We start from the raw sequence: 19,189 nt of genomic DNA, 5'->3' as shown, positions 1-19,189 counted from the left end.
CACATGTTAAGATCCTTAAGTAGTTGGTGCGTTGTGCTCTTTTTCCCTTCGATCAAGCTTTTGTTTTACCCAAGAGGTTTTTGTTTTGCTTGACAAGGTTTTTACCGAGGCAACGATGTGTGCACCATGCAACCTAGGCATGCGACACAAGGGGGAGTGTTCCAGAAGAATTACTATTCTACCCTTGTGTGTGTCTTAGCCTAATAGGTTTCCTGTTAGGAGATAGATTAGCATCTCCGTAGTAGATTAGGACTCCGAATCCTACGGGATTGTGGTGTTGTAAATGCCTATATATAGGCCCCATATCATTCAATAATATACAAGTATTTCATCCTCAAACAAAACCATAATTTTCCCGTATAAATACTTAGGCGGGGTGGTACTCTTTTACACACACTCTCTCAACTCCTCTACTCGATTGGGGAAGAAGCCCTAATCTCCCAAAATTGGAGATGACCGATTTCGCATCCTCATTCCTCCACAATCTGAATCTCGAAGATCCTCTGCTTCCTCCAACCTCATGGGAATCCATCCCTTCCGAAAGCGGCCATTTCCATCTCCCTTCACCCAACCCTCTCTCCCTCCGCCACGCCTCCTCCGTCTCCGTAAGTCCCCTCTCTTTCTCTCACTCAAAGCTTTCTCCAACCTCCAATTCACTGAATCGAACAATTTCAGGAGGCGAGTCTGGTGCGGTTGGCGATGAATGCACTGCAAGGATTCGAATCGTCGCTTGTTAGTGTCCAGAAGCTTTCGGCTGCGTTTCGCTCCGATGCGGCGGACAGGACCTTCCATGAGGTGCCGAGCCTGTGGAGTAGGTCTTCCAGCACTCACGCTCTGGGGAATGTACTCCATTCCATAGGCTGCTCAGGTTTGCTGGTCTTTCTTCTCGGGAAATTTGTCGATTACTTTACGAAATTCGATGTTGAAGCTGGAAATGAGGCGAAGATGTGCCCTCCTTATAGTCTTGTTAATCAGGCTTTCGCCGTTGCGGTGGGGAAGGTTGTGGAGGGTTACATTTGTGCTTTGGATACATTGTATGCTTCTGTGGGGTTGAGGCGGAGTGCGCTGCCTTCTGCGGTGGGGTGTCTCAACAGTGTGGTACATTGTGAAGTTACTTTGTTGGAGGTGTATTTGCACACTCAGGATTTGAGGTCTCGGATTGAATCGCTTGCGAACATATGCAACTTGTATGGATTTCGTGATTGCTACTCAGCGTCTGGTATTGAGGTGTTGCTTGCGAGAGCTAAATCTGAGTTTTGTAATTTCTACAGAGGAGGTGACCTACTCACGTATCTGTATACTCAACTGCAGGTTAGCTTGAAACTGTGTTTACTCTGAGCACATGTTTGTAATTGGTTATTGGCATCTTTTATGAGCTTAAATTGGTCTTCAAACATATTAGTGTTTTGGATTTTTTAAATGGGAGTCTGCTAGTGTTATCACCGATGTATTCATATACTTTTTGTTTGTTTGTTTGTTTAGGTTGCTGATCCTGCTCATCGGCCTGTACTAAAATTTCTTTTTCTTCGTACATGTGAACCATACTTTGGATTTATAAGATCATGGATATTCAAAGCTGAGATTAGCGATCCTTACGACGAGTTTTTGGTGGAATGTATTCACTCTCATTATCCAGATGTTGAAACCGGTATCTCTATTGACTTCCCATTGGCAACTATCAGGGTAATGCTAGTTAAGTTTTAAAGTTTAGGAACATGGGAGTTACATACTGTTTTTCAGTGAATTAGTCGATCTCTTCTTTCTAAGGTTCTGATGGCTGGTATTCATATCTCAGGAACGAGATGGGGTTCCTGTTCCTTGTTTTTTGAAGGACTTTGTGATTCCACTTTTCAGAGCTGGTCAGCAGCTGCAAGTTCTAGCGAAATTGCTTCAATTGTGTACTTTCAATGCCCCTAAAAACCATAATTATGAGAGTTTCCTTCCTTGCTGGAGTGGGGTTTCAAGCAAATGTCCATCTTATGCATCTCCATTGACATTCAGCAAAGGAAATATAGAGGCCATGGTACTTTCAAGGGAATATTATTACAAAAGGTTGCATGACAGACTCCAGAATCTTTTGACAGAATTAGAGTTCAGATTTCAACAGGTTGATTTTTTTTCCTTAAGTTCAGTATCTTCAGATAAAATTTGTGCTTTCTAATATTAAAAAAGTGAAATGCAATTACAAGTCTTCATGCTTGGCATATTTTATCATTTATATCACCTGTGATTATTTGTTTTAAGCCCTGGAATGCAAATGGCAATAGTTGCAGACCTATTATCGTCTGTCTGTACCTAAAATGCAACTACCTTTCATAGTTCCCTTGATTTCTTTCTTCTGAATTACTAAGATTATCACTTGCCATCTTGTTCATATTTTGACACGTAAGTGATACTTGTTGCAATAATTATGATCACGCCACTTTGCATAGTCATCGGTAGGACTAAGTAACACAATTTCCAGACTTGGGTACTTTGATATGTTTGAAATGATACGGTGGTGGTTTGCAGCAACCTATGACTGAGGCTTACGCTCTATTTTCAGTTATTAAAAAATTGGATCTTATGTATGTCTGCATGGTTTAAGTAAAAACATTATTTTTTCTCTAAGTTGACATGAACTGATTTTTGATTAGCAAAAAAAGAAAAAAAAAGAACTGTTTTTTGAAAAGAAATGTTCTTTATTTATTATTATTTTTTCTTTTGGGTCCAATCGGATGTTCTACCAGTCACAAGAATGCTCATGAACAGTATAGACAAGTCACAGATCATTGTAAGATTTCCCTTTTTTGAGACATATGCTTCATGTCTATCATATCTCATACTATTTCGTTTCTGTAGTTGTTTTTGTCACCTGTTGTTTTATGTTTATTTCGTAATTCCTTTTGGTGGTATGCATGATTTTTAATGTGTAGGTAGTTCCACAAGAGTCGGTGCCTGCTCTCTTGGATTATAGTGGAAGAAGTTCAGCCATCGCAGTTTTAATCCCACCATTAGATGACAGATTTATTGCTCCTTCAACAGATGATGACAGGGAGTCAAATGTGTAATCTCTCTCTCTCTCTCTCCATCAGTCAGCATATGTATTTGTTTGTGCATGTGCACACTTGCATGCATGTCTGTTCATGCTGCACGAGTGTTGCACATCTGCATGCATTGTGTTATTTAACTTTACGGTATAATAACATCTGCGTTTAAAAAAAAAGGTATAACATCTGAAGAGTTATCTAGTTTTTGCATTTTATCGTGGCTTCAACAAAGGTTAAATTTCTCCAATTATCAGGTTGGATGATGATATGGATTCGGACGAGTTAAGTTCAAGAGATGGTGTACGTCACAATGCAGATGCCTACGAATCATCTGAGTGTTCAAGCTCCACTTTATCTGAAGAACAAAATATTTACCAGAACATGACTGGGTTTCCCAGTCACACTCTTGGGGAAGACCAAACTTATTTATCTGCTTTAAGCTTCTCAATGAGTACTCCAGTTGATACTTTGCAAAAGCCCCATAGATGTGCAGATTCATGTCTTTTAGATGAGAATAGTAGAATTGGTGAAAGAAAAGATGCCTGTAAGCATTCTCATCATAAGTGCTTACTTACAAGTCAGATATTGGATGATCAATTTTCAGATTGTGTCACTGATAAGGACCGTCTGGAAAGAGATTATTTTGAGAAACAGTCTGTCATGGATTTAGAGTACAAAGAAGGCCTGAAGTCACATCCAACAGACTTTGCCTCGCAGGTGAATGAAAGGATAATGGGAGCCTTAAAGGAAGGTTCATCATATTTTAGAAAAACAATCTTGGATAGTAATGCTTTAATAGAAGAAGCCTTTGGCAACGTTGGACCTCAGAAGGCCAGTTATGCATCTGATACATTTGCATTACGACAGTTGAAGGTTAATTACCATAACAAATTTCTCAGCATGAACCCAATGTTGACAAAGAATAATTTTCTTCACCTAACGTCCAGGCCGGGAGAGTGTTGCGAGTCAGATATTGGGGATTCTTTGCCTTACTTCAATTTCTCTCAAATAAAAGATCCTTGTAAGGTGTTTCCAGTAAAGGTTCCTGTAGGGCTCATGGATGCTAATGCCTCCACTACCAGTGTTAGGAGTGATCACCCTGTGAAACAAAGTTTTGCTAAAGATGATGTTCTGATTGAAAGAACAATTGTATCTAACCTTCTGCCATCTGCAGACTCAACAAGCGATAGCAAGGGGGATGCTACTGTAACCAATGTTTCTGGCGGTAGTTGTTGGGAGAGTTTGCTTGGTAGATTTAATGACACTGTTGTTAATAAAGTTGAAGATTACAGTGAAAGCTTGACGGCCATTTTTGACATACCACTTGATTTTATCATTGACAAATGCGTTCTTCAGGAGATTATGTTCCAGTATCCTTCCTTTAAGCTGTTTTTTCTTGTTGTCAAGTTTGTGTTATATGCATTGGATAGTCTGTTCCATACAGGTTTTGGTACCCATTCCAATCGCAAACATAGTTGCTTATAGGATTTAGTTGATTTGTGTTTCCCTAGATCACTGTTTTTTTCATTGAAGCTTATGTTTCCGCCTCTATTCCATATTAATTAGAAGACACATCTGAGGTAGAATATTTTAGGACCATCAGTTTGTTAGTATGGTGCTTGAATTGCTTATGTTTGAAGGTTATGAATCTGCCGGTCCTTCTTTTGCGGCTATTATATATAGACATTCACTTTAACAATTCATTATGTTACGCTAAAATTCATGTTACAGGATTGAGATAGAAAATCTATTACTTTTAATGATTGTCAGCCAGTTGAATATAAATTCAAAAGCATGCCATTACATGAAGAAGGATATATGTTTAAATTCTTTGTTTTCTTCGTAATATTATATTGAGTCATGGACTTGGTTTTGTATCTTTTGTCGCGTCCTGTTCAATATTTTGTTTTGGTATGAGGTGTTATCCTTGAACATGGCAGATATAAGTATGTCAGCAAGTTAACTATTAAGTTGCTTGAAGAAGGATTTGAATTGCAAGAACATTTGCTGGCTCTGCGACGATACCACTTCATGGAATTAGCAGACTGGGCAGATTTGTTTATTATGTCCCTTTGGAATCATGTAATAATCATTTCCGGTCATTATAAAATACTGTTATATGATTCCTCAGTCCCATCTGATTCCATGTTTATTCTGGAATTACAGAAATGGAGTATTACACAGGCAGATCATAGACTTTCCGAAATTCAAAGTTTTCTCGAGTCATCAGTTCAGAGATCATCATGTGAACGTGATCGTAATAAGGACAGGTTATTTGTGTACCTCAAAGGACATGATGCAGTGCCCCTTTCAGCATCTGCTATTGGTACATTTTACAAACCGTTTTTTTTCTTGGACTTGAGTATCCCTTGTTAATCAGCTTGGAACCTTAATTTATTGTTTGTTCAAACAAGCTTCTTGTGCCTGCCCTCTTTTCTGCCCCTTTCTAGATTTTATCATGCTTTGGAAATTTAAGACATTTGGTTTCAGTTCAACTTGGCATTTTTCTGTCAGCTTTGTGACTTTGTTTTTGTGTTGGGCTCTATATATATTGTCGTATGTAATTATTGTGTTAATGATGCAGGAGTCCATTCCTTCAACTTTCTTGGTTTGGGATATCGAGTGGACTGGCCCATCAGCATTGTTTTGACTCCTGATGCATTGAAAATATATGCCAAGATATTCAGTTTCTTGATACAAGTGAAACTTGCTCTGTTTTCATTGACCGATGTGTGGTGCCAATTGAAGGTGTTGTTTTGTTTTTTGTTTTGTTTTTCTTTCTGGTATGCTGCCTTTTTGAATTCTTTAACATATATTCTTCTGTGTTCCACAAGATTGCATGAATTTTTCAAACAGGGAAAATTTTGTTTTTCTGATTCTGATCCTTTCACATGGATTTGCATTTGCATCATGGAAGTACTTTTGACTGAACTTTTTCTTTTTGTTGCACAAACAACACAAAAATATTCTTTTACGATGCAGGATCTATTCCACTTGGCTAGTTGGAATAGCCACTCTGAGGAACATGAAAAGGAATTGAGCCATTTTAAAGCATTAGTGAAAATGAGGTAGTTATCTGTCTTTGCATTTGTAGGGATATCATATTGATCTCTGTCAACTAATTTTGCACCTATGCAAGATTCAGTCTTTTATTGCTAGATTTTGGAGTGAAAAATTTATGTTAATTAGAGAGAAAGTATGACAACTGGATGAACAATCCACATCCAATAAATGCAAATAACGGAAGGACCGAACTCATTATACTTTAAAAAGGACAGTAAAAATCCCCCCCCCTGGCCTTGAAATCAGCAAAATAGTTGAAAGTGAAACCGAATCCCATGAAGCTGGGGGAAGTTAAACTCATCCAACCCTAATCCTCTTGGTAATAAACAGTTTCTGTTCTTCCATCCAATGGCTCGAACATTATTTGTTACTTGAAATATGTTTTCTAATAATTTCTTTTTGCTTTGCCTTCTTTGGCATGTGGAGTTTAGCTTCTGATTTAAACATGATGATAGAAGCCTTAGAAGGTTTGCCTTCATGTATTTCTTTTTTGGGACCCAAATTAATGCACAAGAGAATTGTATAAAATTGATAAAATGACCCAAAATTGATTTCATACTTTCAGGGAACTTAACATTCTAAATTTTTCTAGGTTGATGATATAAAATAGAGAATTTTTGCCGACCTTCTTTTCAACACTCTAACTTTCTTACAAGAGCTTTTAGTCCAATCAATAACTCGCTTGAAGATAAATAATTAAAATTGCATTCAGTCATCGTCTCTCTGATCCATCTCCAGGCATCAGGTCCATCACTTTGTATCTACCTTGCAGCAATATGTGGAGTCACAGCTATCACATGTGTCATGGTGCAGGTTCTTATACTCACTTAAGCATAAGGTTTGCAGCCTGCTACCTTCTTCTAATATTTTTTTCGTAAATTGAGCCTGAAAGTGAAGTTCAAATGATTTAACTGAAGATTAATGTGATTGACATAATTCATTTTATATCGCATAATTTTGTTTCTTGGTATGGGCATGCAATGGATATCCAAATAAATTGATTCATGCTTTCCTACTTTGCATTTGACAGCGGAGAGATAGATATTTAAAATGAGCTGAAAGAACATTAGAATTTCTCGTGAGAGTTCAATATGAAGTAAATGAAATTGTTCATTGCAGTATAGCAAGTAAACTTATGGATATCATCAAATTAATAAAATTGCATGTTGGATAACAGTCTCTTCTAGTATCTTTTTCATTTGAGAAGGGTATAATCCATTTGTTTTATTCTTTTATGATAAAAGTTAAAAAAAATCACATGTGAAGAAATAATCATTTTGGCTGGACTCAAATGTTAGATTAATTGAATTACTGTATGTTGGATAGAACTGTATAATTCAGCCTGTTCTTGTTATTATTATTTTTATTTTTATTCTCACGTGTATATACAGAAAATACAGTTATTCAATTACTGCGGTATCTTTGGAAAGATAAAAATGTCACAAGACATCTGTAATTTGTAATGTCGCTTGGATTTTATGATTTTATAAAATCTTGGTCTTAAATGTAGGTCAAAGATATGATGGATCTTCAGTCTGTGCACATGGCATATCTCTTAGATTCACTTCACATGTAAGTCCCCTGACATACTGTAATAAAGTTGCCCACTTTTTTTAGGGGTAAAGTTGCCCACTTGTTATATGCAATCTGTGTAAATTGAATTGTTCATGTTCTTAATAACACAGCTTACATGCGTTGTTCACTCTTAGTAAATACATGGTACATTGCTTGAATTCATATAGAAAGGTAACAGAAGAGGTTGTGATTGCTAGAATAGTCCTGTTTGCCGGGAACTTGATCCATCACAACTGTGAAATTTTGGGATCTGGTAGTATGAAAAGAATAGGAGATTAAAGAGACGGGCATAAGTGTTGGTACAAATAGGAGATGTAGCATATCATCATGATACCTTTATGCATACTTATGAAGAAAGTTTCTACAACTACCACAATCCTTTCTCGAGGATTACCACAATCCTGTTTTCAGAATTACTTGCTCTTAGTTAACCATCCTCAGCCTCTCCTCAATTCCAAAGTATGTGCTACTATTCGAATTCTCCGAGTGCTGTAACACATTTGACTTCAGTTAGTTTCTAGTAAAACTTCTGACTACCTAGATAAAGAATTATGAAGAAATTGTAGGGAGATTGGTAATTTCATGAAATTATTGTTGTCTGAGGGGTCAGGGTCAGTCATAGGAACAATTTTGTTGTAAGGTGTATAGTTGTGTCTTGTCCCAAAAAATATATGGTTCACTGATAAGAAACTTGGAGAGCAATGTTGCTGTCCTTGGGAAATAGCTGTCAGAAGTAACTCTAGAAAGAGATTACATTTTGTGTTAATAGGCAAGTATGTTATACCACTGTAGGATATTATTTCCATGCTTTCCTGCACATAGTAGAGTGGAAATGGGGGTTTTTGGTGAGGTTTTGTGGGAATAGAGGTTTGGGGCTTCATATTGTGGGTTCCCTTTCAATATTTTTATGGATTTTCCAAGTGTGATAATGTTTCAATGTAAATTTCTTGATTCTTTCTCATCTGAGAAGTTGCACCAGGTGGATTTTGTAACAGTTTTATAAATAATTTTTTGTCAAGTCCTTCGCTTTTAGTTATAGTGTTTTCAACGAAAGTAGGACTGCACAGTATCTTATGTACTAGAATTCACAGGTCGACTGTAGCATATAGCTACTTTAGTACAAATGAATAGATAGGTTGGACTTATTGTTTAGGCTGCTTCATTGTATCTGCACTTTCTTTTGGTATTGTTACCCTTGTTTGTCTGTTAATGGTGACTTGAACCTTTTTTGCAGATGTTTCCTCTCCGATGAAACAAGACCTATAGCTTGCATCATTGAGAGCATTCTGCAGTGTGCTCTAGACTTTAGATCTTGTCTTACTGGGAGGGTATGCGATGCTGGAACAGGTCAAGCGAATTTAATTGCAAGACTCTCTGGAATAAATATATCCCAGGTGATTCTCATATTAATTGGGAAATGTAAGGTTACCTGACCAAGAATTAATTCTAGTTGAACTAGCAATGCCATATATACTTATACGGTAAAAGTGACAAGAGAACAAACTGCTGTGTTGCTATGTTATGATACTTTGGTTTGCTATCCGAGTTAGATCCAACATTAGTGTTCCCTGAAACGTAGTATGCTACTTCAAAATGCCAATCACGGTACATTTATATCATAGCTAAACATGTGTTTATACTATTGTGATACCGACCCTGTGTTTGTGAGTACTTATTCCTTGAAGACAGCCCATTCCCTACTTCATTTTTTCTGTTTCTTTGAAAGGGAAACCTCTCGAGACAAAGAGTTTACATCAATGTTTCCTTAATTCAAAAGAATGAGACTGGACATACATCAATCTCAGACTGCACGGTGTTTTTACTTGTCTGCAACTTTTTATCTGTGTGCCTACAAAGCAAGTGATTTTCAACAATACTGAAATCATGTAGGTGTATTATTTGCTTCTGTTTACATGTACTGTGTCGTTGCATTAAAAACAGCTCCCGGTAACTTTTTCTGGCGAGTGAAAAGAAAGAACTGTGCTAACTTTTTTCATAATTTGTTTGTGCATCTGATTTGCAGGTTATTTCCATAAAACACACCTTTGACAAGAGTATAAAGGAACTGCACTTCTGTTACCTCAGATCACCTAAACATGGTGAGTTTGGACTCTCTCACTTCTGGGAATACCTGAATTACAACAAGTATTACTCGGATACTGCTTCCATGGTCTAAAGCTCTGTGATATGATATTTTCCGTTACTGATAAATCGGGATCTGTATATATGCTTGAAGCATCGATGGGTAACAGTAGAAAAGAAGTTTCTAGCTGATGTGTGAAATTTTTCTCCAGTTCTGTTGCTCGTTACATACAAGTTAGGATAATCATGTCATATTTTTGTTTGGCTCCTTTGCATAGCAAGGATTGTAAATATATGTAAGAAATGATTTTATACGTGGTGATTATGAAGAAGACATCATTTGGTGCCGACTTTCCCTAAGATGTTCCCATGGGTGCAGATCTAATGATCCATTGCATCCATAAGAAGAGAGCTGCTTCCTATAAAATTTAAGGAAATTATGGAATTAGACTACAATACACATTTCAGAGATCCATGTTACCTAGGTTTCTAGTGTTGGATACAATTTTAGAAGACTCAGTATTTAGTCCTCTTCCAAGATATCTCATTTTCCTATGATAACAGATAAGCATGGGTTGCATGGTGGCCAGAGATGTAGCAAGTAGCCAAGAGGAAAGGCTTTAGTGCTGCTGGCCCTGTTTATGCAGAAGCATGAATAGAACGCGTACTCAAAATGCGTACTCGTGCAACTTTAAAGGACTTCGGCACCAGTGTGTGTAGTATCTTTAGTTTCCATCTAGCTACACAATTTCAACAACTCATGGCAAAGCCGCAAAAGCTCTTATGGAGGTTATAACTTGTGGCTACATCTGTAGTCTGCATCTACCCATAACCATTTGCGGTCGCGCTTTCTAGCAACATAGATGAATTTTATGATCTCATTAAATTTTTCCTACTCTAGCTAGGAAGCATGAAACTATATTTCAAGCTTCACTTCTTCCGTTCTTCGGTTCTTCCATATGTCAGTTAGGATGTCCTTGCAGTGCTATTGCTAAAATGAAACAACAACCTGAATCCATTCTGAGTGTCACTGTGATGCTAATGGAACAAACCACTTATGCAAGCTTATTCTGAGTAGTCACCAACAGTTGATGTATTTTCTGAATTTGATGGAATCCAAATTCTAATGACTACTCCTATCTTTCTGCTTCCACTGAAAAGAAACAAGAGACATATATTATGTGCGGGGGACCATTCGTATTTTTTCCAGAAGTCTGATATATAGAAAATAGTATATCTGCGCATGGAGAAAGAAAGATCTTTTTTAAGATTCGATGTTTCGATGAAAAAAATAAAATAAACACTATTTTTGTGGTTTTGTTTTGTTTTATTTTGCTGCGGGGAACAAAAATGATTTTGTTTCAGTTAGTGTAGTAGGACATTGATTTTATTTTCTTTTTGCTTGGGATACTGATTCCATTTTTCAAAGCTTGTTGGGGGAAAAAGAAACTGCTTGGCTCACATTTCTACAAATTACGAGTTTATATTTGTTGTCCTTTGCTTCATATATGTTACTCCTTTGCTCCACATTTGATACTCCTTTGCTCTTGGAAATATGATCCAAAGTTGAATGGGTGCATGTGTATTGGGCACTTCTAAGTTCCAACTGCACTGTACGCTACAAAAGTGTTTTTGCTCGTAAGTATGGAAGACAAGCCAATCATGCCGCCAGTAATCTTTTGGTAGAGCTAAACCTGATTTAACATAACTCAAAACACCATCACCTCATTCACCTGTGCATCTTCTCCCGAAAGCTCTTTGTTTATTCACATCTGTTCACGGACACATATATACCACCATGAAACTCTATATTGCAAGTTACACTTACTTGTATGGCTCCTACTTGTATTCTGCCATACTCATTTAAAACTTTGAAGTAGAGCCGAGGTAAATGCATTTGATGTTTTGAAAATTTGAAGGCAAAGGCTCTCGAGGTTTAGAGACCCTCTTGCAAGTGCATCAAGGGCACTATTTGTTATACAACTCAAGGCAAAAAAATATTCATAGAGTATACACAATGACGTTTATAAATATAAACATGACACAGAGCTATAGATAAGTGACCATAAAAACTGCGCAACTAGACGGGTCTACTGACAACAGATCATTTTGAAGCGAAAAGTAAAGAATTACGTTCTACTGCAGAGATCCATATGAGAAGGCAACCATGTCTATAGAGAACGAAAACAAGTACCAAATTTGAGTCTCTTTGGATTTGTCAGCTGTTAAGATTTCACTCTTTCACTTGAACTGTAGTCTTGAATTTGTTTTCTTTTCTTGTATATCTGCAATGATCTATTTCAAAATTTTATTTTATATAGAAAATCAGTGACCTTTAAGCTACTCATGACCTTTGTTTACAACTGCAAATATTGAATGGATTTTCTTCAGATGCTTTTGCGCTGGAGGATTCATGTTTCCTTCCATTGTTACTCACTCTTTGCTTTTCTTCATCCCTATCTTGTTTATGTAGAAGAGGTGCAGCCTGATTTGAACTTGACATTTTGTCCAGAGAATGAATGGGGAACTTGACATTTTGTAGAACTTGACTTCACACACTTTTACAGTATTGCTGACCAGTAAACTTCAATCAATAGTTTCAACATGCGGTGAAATAGAATCTGCATAACGTCTTTGTACAACTTTCTTTGCAACTCTTTGAATTCAACGATGAAAATGAATGTCATATACATGTTCAGTTCTCAAATTTAAGCAACTCGGTCAAAATTTCGTTACTAACTTACTTTGGTAATATGGTGAAGAATATATCTTAAGGTCCCTGTCTCCCTGAATACAGTTATACTCAGTCGTAGCCACATTTAAGACTTGTTTTTGGGTTATCACAAATTTAAGACTTCTTTTTGAAGTTCTTTTATATCACCCTTCCTTGTGAACTTACATTCTGACTTGTATACATATCTCTTCCATTCACACTGATAAAATTGGGTGCTACAGGGACCAGGGTTGAATCAAAGATATTACAAACACAAATTTTCTGCTGACCAGGCGAGATTGAATGAAAAAGGAAGGAAGCAGTATGTCTGCTCGTGTCATAGACTCATCTCTTGCATTCATCTAATCCATTCTGTACAAAATCTAGATGTGACTCTATGATCTCAGTCTCTTTTCACCTGTAGAAAACAATGGTGGCATTTTTCATTTTTCTAGCTTTATTTACAAGTATTGATCTCAACCATCCAGGGACTCGCTTATTCTACATATCTTTGTTACCGTCCACACCATATGATGTTAATCATACCTGTCAAGATCATTTAATACACATCTGGTGTGTTTATCAATTTGAAAGCTGCTCTATTAATTCAGTTACCAGATTGTTTTCACTTGTATATATGTTTCTGTTCTTCTTTGTTTACTTGCCGTTCTCGTGATCAATGCTTTGTGGGATCACGAGACACAAATGAAAGTTGGGATCAAAATCAGATATGCATCCAAAATAGGAAGAAGACCAAGATACAAATATCATATAAACTAAGATTTCTGTCTGTTGGAAATCTTGGAATAACTTCTGTCAAACCAAGGTTCTAGTATAAGATTTTATAAACTGGAAACAAATGGGAACACCAAGGAGGAGTTTATCCTGCAAAAGCCATACATCTCCGGTCCACTCTAAATTTTCCACGCTCTCAAATTCTCAAGTCTCAAGTTGAATTCCAGAGTCAAAGTCCAATACACTCAATTATTCATGGAACCAACTTTTTGTTCCTAATATACACTCAATCATTCAATCCAATTCTTGTTTCTCTCCTTCATTCAACGCCTGAAATATAATTCCGTTGACTAAATTAAGCTGCTTCACCTGTTTCTTCTTCTTCTTCTTCTTCTTTTCTCTCTCCCTCTTTCCCAATGGACCCATCTCCAGATTGCTCTCCTCCCCCTTCTTTGACATTTCCTCCTCTCTTTCCAATTCAGTTGGGTAGAACAACAACAAAGACATCAACAAGACTCGGTCATCTCTCTGTGTTTCTCTTCCTATCCCTTTTTGTGCTCCTGTCATTGCATGTGATCAGATCAAAGCAGTATGGGGAATTTTTGCGCTAGGCCAGCAAAGTGCGCCCATGCTTCTTCCAACAACTTCCCTACCCCTCCTGGTTCGTACTTTGATTTTCCTCTTTCTGTTTCACTCTGTATACTATTTCATACCCAACAACTTTAAACATGACTGCTCCCTGCTTCTGAATCTATCAACATAGCAAATACCAGCAACATGATACATGCTTTCCTGACTTCCCCTGCTTTTGTTTCTGTTAACATTTCGCAACTCACAGTTATCTGGTTTTAGTCTCAGTTGTCCTCAGTCCTCTAATTTATTTCACCTCCCTTGTTTAACTAGTCTTTGTTTAGTTATAGGTCTGCATCTGTTTGTTAATATATATATGTTCGTACTACCCAAAACTAGTCACTCTTTATGTAATCATTCACACTGGTCCAAACTCTCTCTAGCTTGTAAAAGATTTCTCAGACTTGTACTTCATTTTTCTAGGTAGCCCCTTCTGCAATATGGCAACCATGAACGAACATTTAGTCTCCCAAAGAGTTGGATGATTGTAACTATCTCCAGTTTCATTAAGTTCTAGTGGGCATGATGTTTAAATAAAAAGTTAGATATTGAATTGTTGTTCATGACTACACATGTGATGCAAGATATGAGAGACTGTTTGGATGAATCGATTCGACTTTAGTTGGACATTGGTGTTTACTTTTCTCTAGTACTTGTAGTCATTTAATATTTATATTGTAAGTATCAGTGTTCCATAATTAGTACATGTGTTTGCTGAGGTTACTGATTTCATACAACTCAGGGGTTAAAGTGTTTCTGGTCTTAGAAGAGTGGATGCTGGCCTTTAGGGGTTGTAGTGTGTAGAGTGATGGTGATTTTGGCAATAGTTTAAGGGAAGGCCTAATTATTTGTAATCTATAGTTTTCTGAGATACCTTTAACGTATGCTTTCTAAGGTAGCTCCTCCACTTAACCTAATCGACGTTCTGGTCCATCCTTCAGTCTCAGTTACTACATAAATGAGTTCTGCAATTGTTTTAATGGATGAAGGAGATGATACCTGGAAAATGTTTGAAATAACTATTTTGCGTGCTTAGTATATGTCTAGCTATGTATGTGGTTATGATATTTATCTTTCTCTTCAACATGACAATAAATTCTTACAAATATTGTGGCTTTCACTTTTAGGAAGTACAAAGCACACTAACAAGGAACATCACAATTTAGCATCCTCCAACCAGGATAGGCCATTGGTGGGTACGAAAACTAAAGCTCTGATAGAAACCAATGTCGCTGATACATGTGTTCCTAGCACCCTTAAGTCCTTCAGTTTCATTGATCTGAAGAATGCTACAAAAAACTTCCGCCCGGATAGCCTACTTGGAGAAGGAGGGTTTGGGTGGGTCTTCAAAGGCTGGATTGATGCTACCACCTTAGCTCCCACTAGACCAGGGACTGGCTTGGTGGTGGCTATCAAGAGGCTTAAGCAGGAAAGCTTTCAAGGTCACAAGGAATGGCTGGTATGTACAATCTAGATTATTAGATAATTTGACCAGATACTGCTAGTCCTAATCTTAAGGTTGATTAAATCGTTTTTACACTTGGCAGGCAGAAGTCAACTATCTTGGTCAGTTTCACCATGAAAATCTCGTTAAACTAATAGGCTACTGCTCAGAATCTGACAATAGACTTCTTGTTTACGAGTTTATGCCTAAAGGAAGCTTGGAGAATCATTTGTTTAGGAGTAAGTATATATCTTCGTTCTTTAATTCGTTAGATAATTTATGATGTTTCTTCTTCTTAATTTCTCTTGATTATTGAACATATAGATAGATATTTTCCTGGTTTGACTGCTACAATCATTCTAACTTGGTAATACAATATGTTTCCTGAAAAAAGAATTGTGCTATCGAATCTTGAACATAATCTGCGTAGAGTGGATGCTAGGAATATTGTACACCTTTTGAGCAGATGCGCATCCTATGTCCTATCATGATTATTATTCAAGTGTTAACTGTTAACGTTATTCTCTGTTTTATTTATTTATTATTGATTACCTAGTGACCTAGTTATGAAGCCAGTCTGAAAAGACAAAATGCTTGAGCTTGATGGTCTTTCAGTTGCATATTCTGCTCTTCCAAAAGAAAAGATCTCATGTATGATTCTTTTTGAAATATGTATTTATTCCCCAGCTAAGTTCAGTGGATTTGACTTAACAAGAAACTAAGATTCAAGAACACATGTTTTAACGGATTGGTGGGATGTACACTGGCAGCTTCCTATCTAGAGAAATAGTCAAATTGAAACAAATTTATTTTCATTAATGAAACATTTTCTTGGTTTCTATAGAGAATACAAAAAGTTTGTGAAAGAAAAGTTTCAATTTTAGAGAAGTTTTGAGATTCTCAATTACTCCTTTAACGTTGAAACTGGATCATTTTTTCCTATTTAAGGTGGTGACCGTTGTTTAAAAAAAAATATTTGTATGAAGTACCTAAATTATTATTATTTTTCTTGTTGTGGTGTGCAGAAGGTGTACAGCCTATACCATGGGCTATGCGAATGAGTGTTGCAGTTGATGTTGCAAGGGGGTTGTCCTTTTTGCATAGCTTAAATGCTAATGTTATCTACCGTGACTTGAAGGCTTCCAACATTCTACTTGATTCAGTAAGCTTTCTTAATTATTTTCGAAGGTCTCACTATTTTGTCAATGACACCATGTCTAAGCTCAACTATAATTTAGGAAAACAAGCTTACCTGGTGATTGAGTTTAGTTTGATGCAAGTAATCTACGCAGGATTTCAGTGCAAAGCTATCAGATTTTGGCTTAGCAAGGGACGGTCCTACTGGAGACAACACTCATGTTTCAACCAGAGTCGTGGGAACTCGAGGCTACGCTGCCCCAGAATATGTCGCTACAGGTGAGTGTTACCTTGAATTACAATCTTTACATTTTTAATGATAGTACTGTAATTCAATTGTATAAAGCCACACAGATGATTGCCTTATATTCTATGTCATTAGAGGGGAAATCCTAGAAGTGATTAGGATCCTACTTATGGTAAAAGTATTTTGCTTCCCTTGTTCCATTCCATTAAAACTTAGGAACTTATGTTAGTGTAACATCATTATCCAAGCCAAACATATTTGAAAATTAAACGGGCATGCCAGGTCCTCTACTCTTAACCACTTATTTAGGTCACATGTATAATCGTATGATACCAGTTATCTTCCCACTTATTCCGTTGGTTTAGTTTCTGTGGTATATCACCAGTTATCCAGATAAGTAAACATTTGGTACATTCTAGTCCCCGAAGATCCTTTTTGTTTGTCTATTTTTTTAATAATTTTTCATCTTTGATCAGTTTTTCAATTTTTCTGGTTCTCTCATACCATACACTGATAACTAAATCACCCATTACGCCAGATATGAACTGTTTAGCTGCTCTTGTATATTGAAAACCAGTGAATAATTATTTCAATGACCCTCTGAATAGTAACAAGGATGACATATCTAGAAGTTAGTAAGAACCTTATGAGTGAAAGCCTTCTTCCACTAGCAAAAAGATGCACAACACCTCATCATGTTATTGAAGCATAATGTATTGACTAGATTGCTTTCTTCGTTGAATGGTTTATAATGAGCAGGTCACTTGACACCGAAGAGTGATGTGTACAGCTTCGGTGTAGTTCTGTTAGAGCTACTATCAGGAAGACGAGCGATGGATGATGAGAGAGCTAGGAGTGTGGAAGAAACACTGGTGGATTGGGCAAAGCCATTTTTGAGTGATAGTAAACGAGTTCTAAGAATCATGGACACAAGATTGGGGGGTCAATACCCTAAAAAAGCCGCCCAAGCTGCAGCCGCACTTGCTTTACAGTGTCTTCATACAGATCCAAAGAATAGGCCACTCATGATTGATGTTCTAGCAACATTGGAACGACTCCACTCAAAGGAAACACTACGAACTCAACAACCTATGCTAGACCCTCGTGGGGTTACGCGTTCGAACCATCTCTCAAGATAACTGGTTCAAATACAAACATTGAGTGAATTGTATCATTTGTATGTGGTTTTCTAGTACAGGTAATATACGTTACCACAAAATGTGGTTTTTATTGCCTGCATATATATATACAAAAAAGAAGTGAAAATGTGGCTTTATGTTGTAGAATGTATGAAGGGTAGTTTTGGTATAGCTTCACTTGAAAAAAAAATCAGCTTCTTCGTTGAATTTTATATTTTAGTGATTGTAACTTTAAGAAAATCAACTTGTTTAAAAGAGATTGAGAGGGAAAGATGTATAATAAGAGTGTTTTAAAAATTGCAGGAAATCTACAGGCAGAGAATGTTTTACAAAAGATTTACTATTCCAGACTTTATACATCCAGAAATTCTCTCAAACTTCCAAATCAGTTGCTCTTGCAATTCATTCTCCCTTTTCTTCTTCATTTGTTGGCACTTGGTTTTTCTTGTTGACCCCAGAGTGTAGTGGCAACTATTATGATACAGATAAGTTGCTCATTGTTGGTAATGAACTAATGGCAGGGAAAAATTATGTTCAGGTTGCTTTTGCCGCATAATTTAGCAAAACAAAAGTTTTCCTTCTAGAACTGCCCGGCAAGAATTCTGTGTTCGAAACAATTGCTGCAGCTACATGTGTGATAAATGGATCGGCTTGAGTCGAACTAGCACCCTACTGCTCTGCCATCTCCGACACAAAATGAGCATCAGCCTGGACATTTACATGGCTAACGACAATTTCACAGCCCCTCAAGACTTATTAATTTCTGTGCCATTTTCAATACAAGCCTCACATCTCTGTCCGCATGTTCCAACCCCTGTAACTCCACTCCATCAAATAATGTTTTGTGGATGTACAAGAAGTTTAAGTATCTTGGCAAGGTAAGCTCCTCCAAACCGATCAAACTCATCGGTCTTTGACTCAGAATACGACTGAGTATCACTGAGGCCATACTTCTGAGTTCTGACAACTGTCCCTGAAGAAATTATATTTCTTCATTACATTCACATTTTCCCAGTCCTCATCTCTCCATACGTTTTTCTTATCATCAAGGATCAGAACAGCAGAAGGTCGGGATGATGTGATTAACTATGCGCATATGCATCGTCATTGGACTTGCATTGCTCCCTTGACATGGGTTTAGTTTTACACTTAGTGAACCAACACAAATTCTATCCACACCAACGCCGTCAGCAGCTCCAGCAATATCAACATACGCCTTGGTGTAGCAGTCGATACTGGTAGCGTAAATAATGCGTATGGTTCCGTTTCGGACCAAAATCAGTCATTCATTAGTTCATTCCCCCATTCTTCTGCGAAAGACACATTGAATGTGACAAATCAGAATCTGTCCAGTTTCGTAGATCAACGTCAATGAGACTCATATGATAGCTCGCT

At 37.1% G+C, this 19,189-nt stretch overlaps 2 protein-coding genes across 5 annotated transcripts; both read left to right on the top strand.

The window, feature by feature from the left end:
- Positions 1-400: 400 nt before the first annotated feature.
- On the top strand, positions 401-10,105 carry LOC126788785 (uncharacterized). Of its 2 annotated transcripts, XR_007671416.1 has the most exons (15): positions 401-605; positions 676-1,311; positions 1,483-1,683; positions 1,796-2,107; positions 2,916-3,046; positions 3,284-4,399; positions 4,970-5,111; positions 5,196-5,355; positions 5,614-5,777; positions 6,012-6,097; positions 6,831-6,930; positions 7,603-7,664; positions 8,902-9,061; positions 9,691-9,983; positions 10,032-10,105. XR_007671416.1 is itself a non-coding variant. In XM_050514794.1 (14 exons), exons 1-14 carry the CDS (start codon positions 453-455, stop codon positions 9,841-9,843), a joined length of 3,576 nt encoding a protein of 1,191 aa, XP_050370751.1. In that variant the 5' UTR covers positions 401-452; the 3' UTR covers positions 9,844-10,105. The 2 variants fall into 2 exon arrangements, 1 of the variants encoding a protein (XP_050370751.1); XM_050514794.1 differs by having other exon boundaries at positions 9,691-10,105.
- A 3,413-nt stretch (positions 10,106-13,518) lies between these two features.
- Positions 13,519-18,830, top strand: LOC126788786 (probable serine/threonine-protein kinase PBL3). Of its 3 annotated transcripts, none has more exons than XR_007671417.1 (7): positions 13,519-13,858; positions 14,955-15,286; positions 15,375-15,510; positions 16,297-16,433; positions 16,564-16,687; positions 17,415-17,853; positions 18,316-18,830. XR_007671417.1 is itself a non-coding variant. In XM_050514797.1 (6 exons), the coding sequence occupies exons 1-6, from the start codon at positions 13,789-13,791 to the stop codon at positions 17,792-17,794; spliced, it is 1,179 nt and encodes a 392-aa protein (XP_050370754.1). In that variant the 5' UTR covers positions 13,519-13,788; the 3' UTR covers positions 17,795-17,945. The 3 variants fall into 3 exon arrangements, 1 of the variants encoding a protein (XP_050370754.1); XR_007671418.1 differs by having other exon boundaries at positions 18,333-18,351; XM_050514797.1 differs by lacking the exon at positions 18,316-18,830 and having other exon boundaries at positions 17,415-17,945.
- Positions 18,831-19,189: the final 359 nt, after the last annotated feature.

This window comes from Argentina anserina, chromosome 3 (assembly GCF_933775445.1).
Source record: "Argentina anserina chromosome 3, drPotAnse1.1, whole genome shotgun sequence".
NCBI classification, from domain to species: Eukaryota; Viridiplantae; Streptophyta; class Magnoliopsida; order Rosales; family Rosaceae; genus Argentina; species Argentina anserina.
The sequence above is the reverse complement of the archived record's forward strand: the minus strand, read 5'-3'. Positions and strand labels throughout refer to the sequence as shown.

Bases quoted from the DNA above. Each gene is read 5' to 3' on its own strand.
- LOC126788785 (XM_050514794.1), top strand. From the start codon at position 453: ATGACCGATTTCGCATCCTCATTCCTCCACAATCTGAATCTCGAAGAT. The intron at 1,684-1,795 runs GTAATGCTAGTT...TTCATATCTCAG, and splicing joins TCCCATTGGCAACTATCAGG to GAACGAGATGGGGTTCCTGT. The intron at 9,062-9,690 runs GTGATTCTCATA...TCTGATTTGCAG, and splicing joins CTGGAATAAATATATCCCAG to GTTATTTCCATAAAACACAC.
- LOC126788786 (XM_050514797.1), top strand. From the start codon at position 13,789: ATGGGGAATTTTTGCGCTAGGCCAGCAAAGTGCGCCCATGCTTCTTCC. The intron at 13,859-14,954 runs GTTCGTACTTTG...TTTCACTTTTAG, and splicing joins CAACTTCCCTACCCCTCCTG to GAAGTACAAAGCACACTAAC. The intron at 16,434-16,563 runs GTAAGCTTTCTT...TAATCTACGCAG, and splicing joins CCAACATTCTACTTGATTCA to GATTTCAGTGCAAAGCTATC.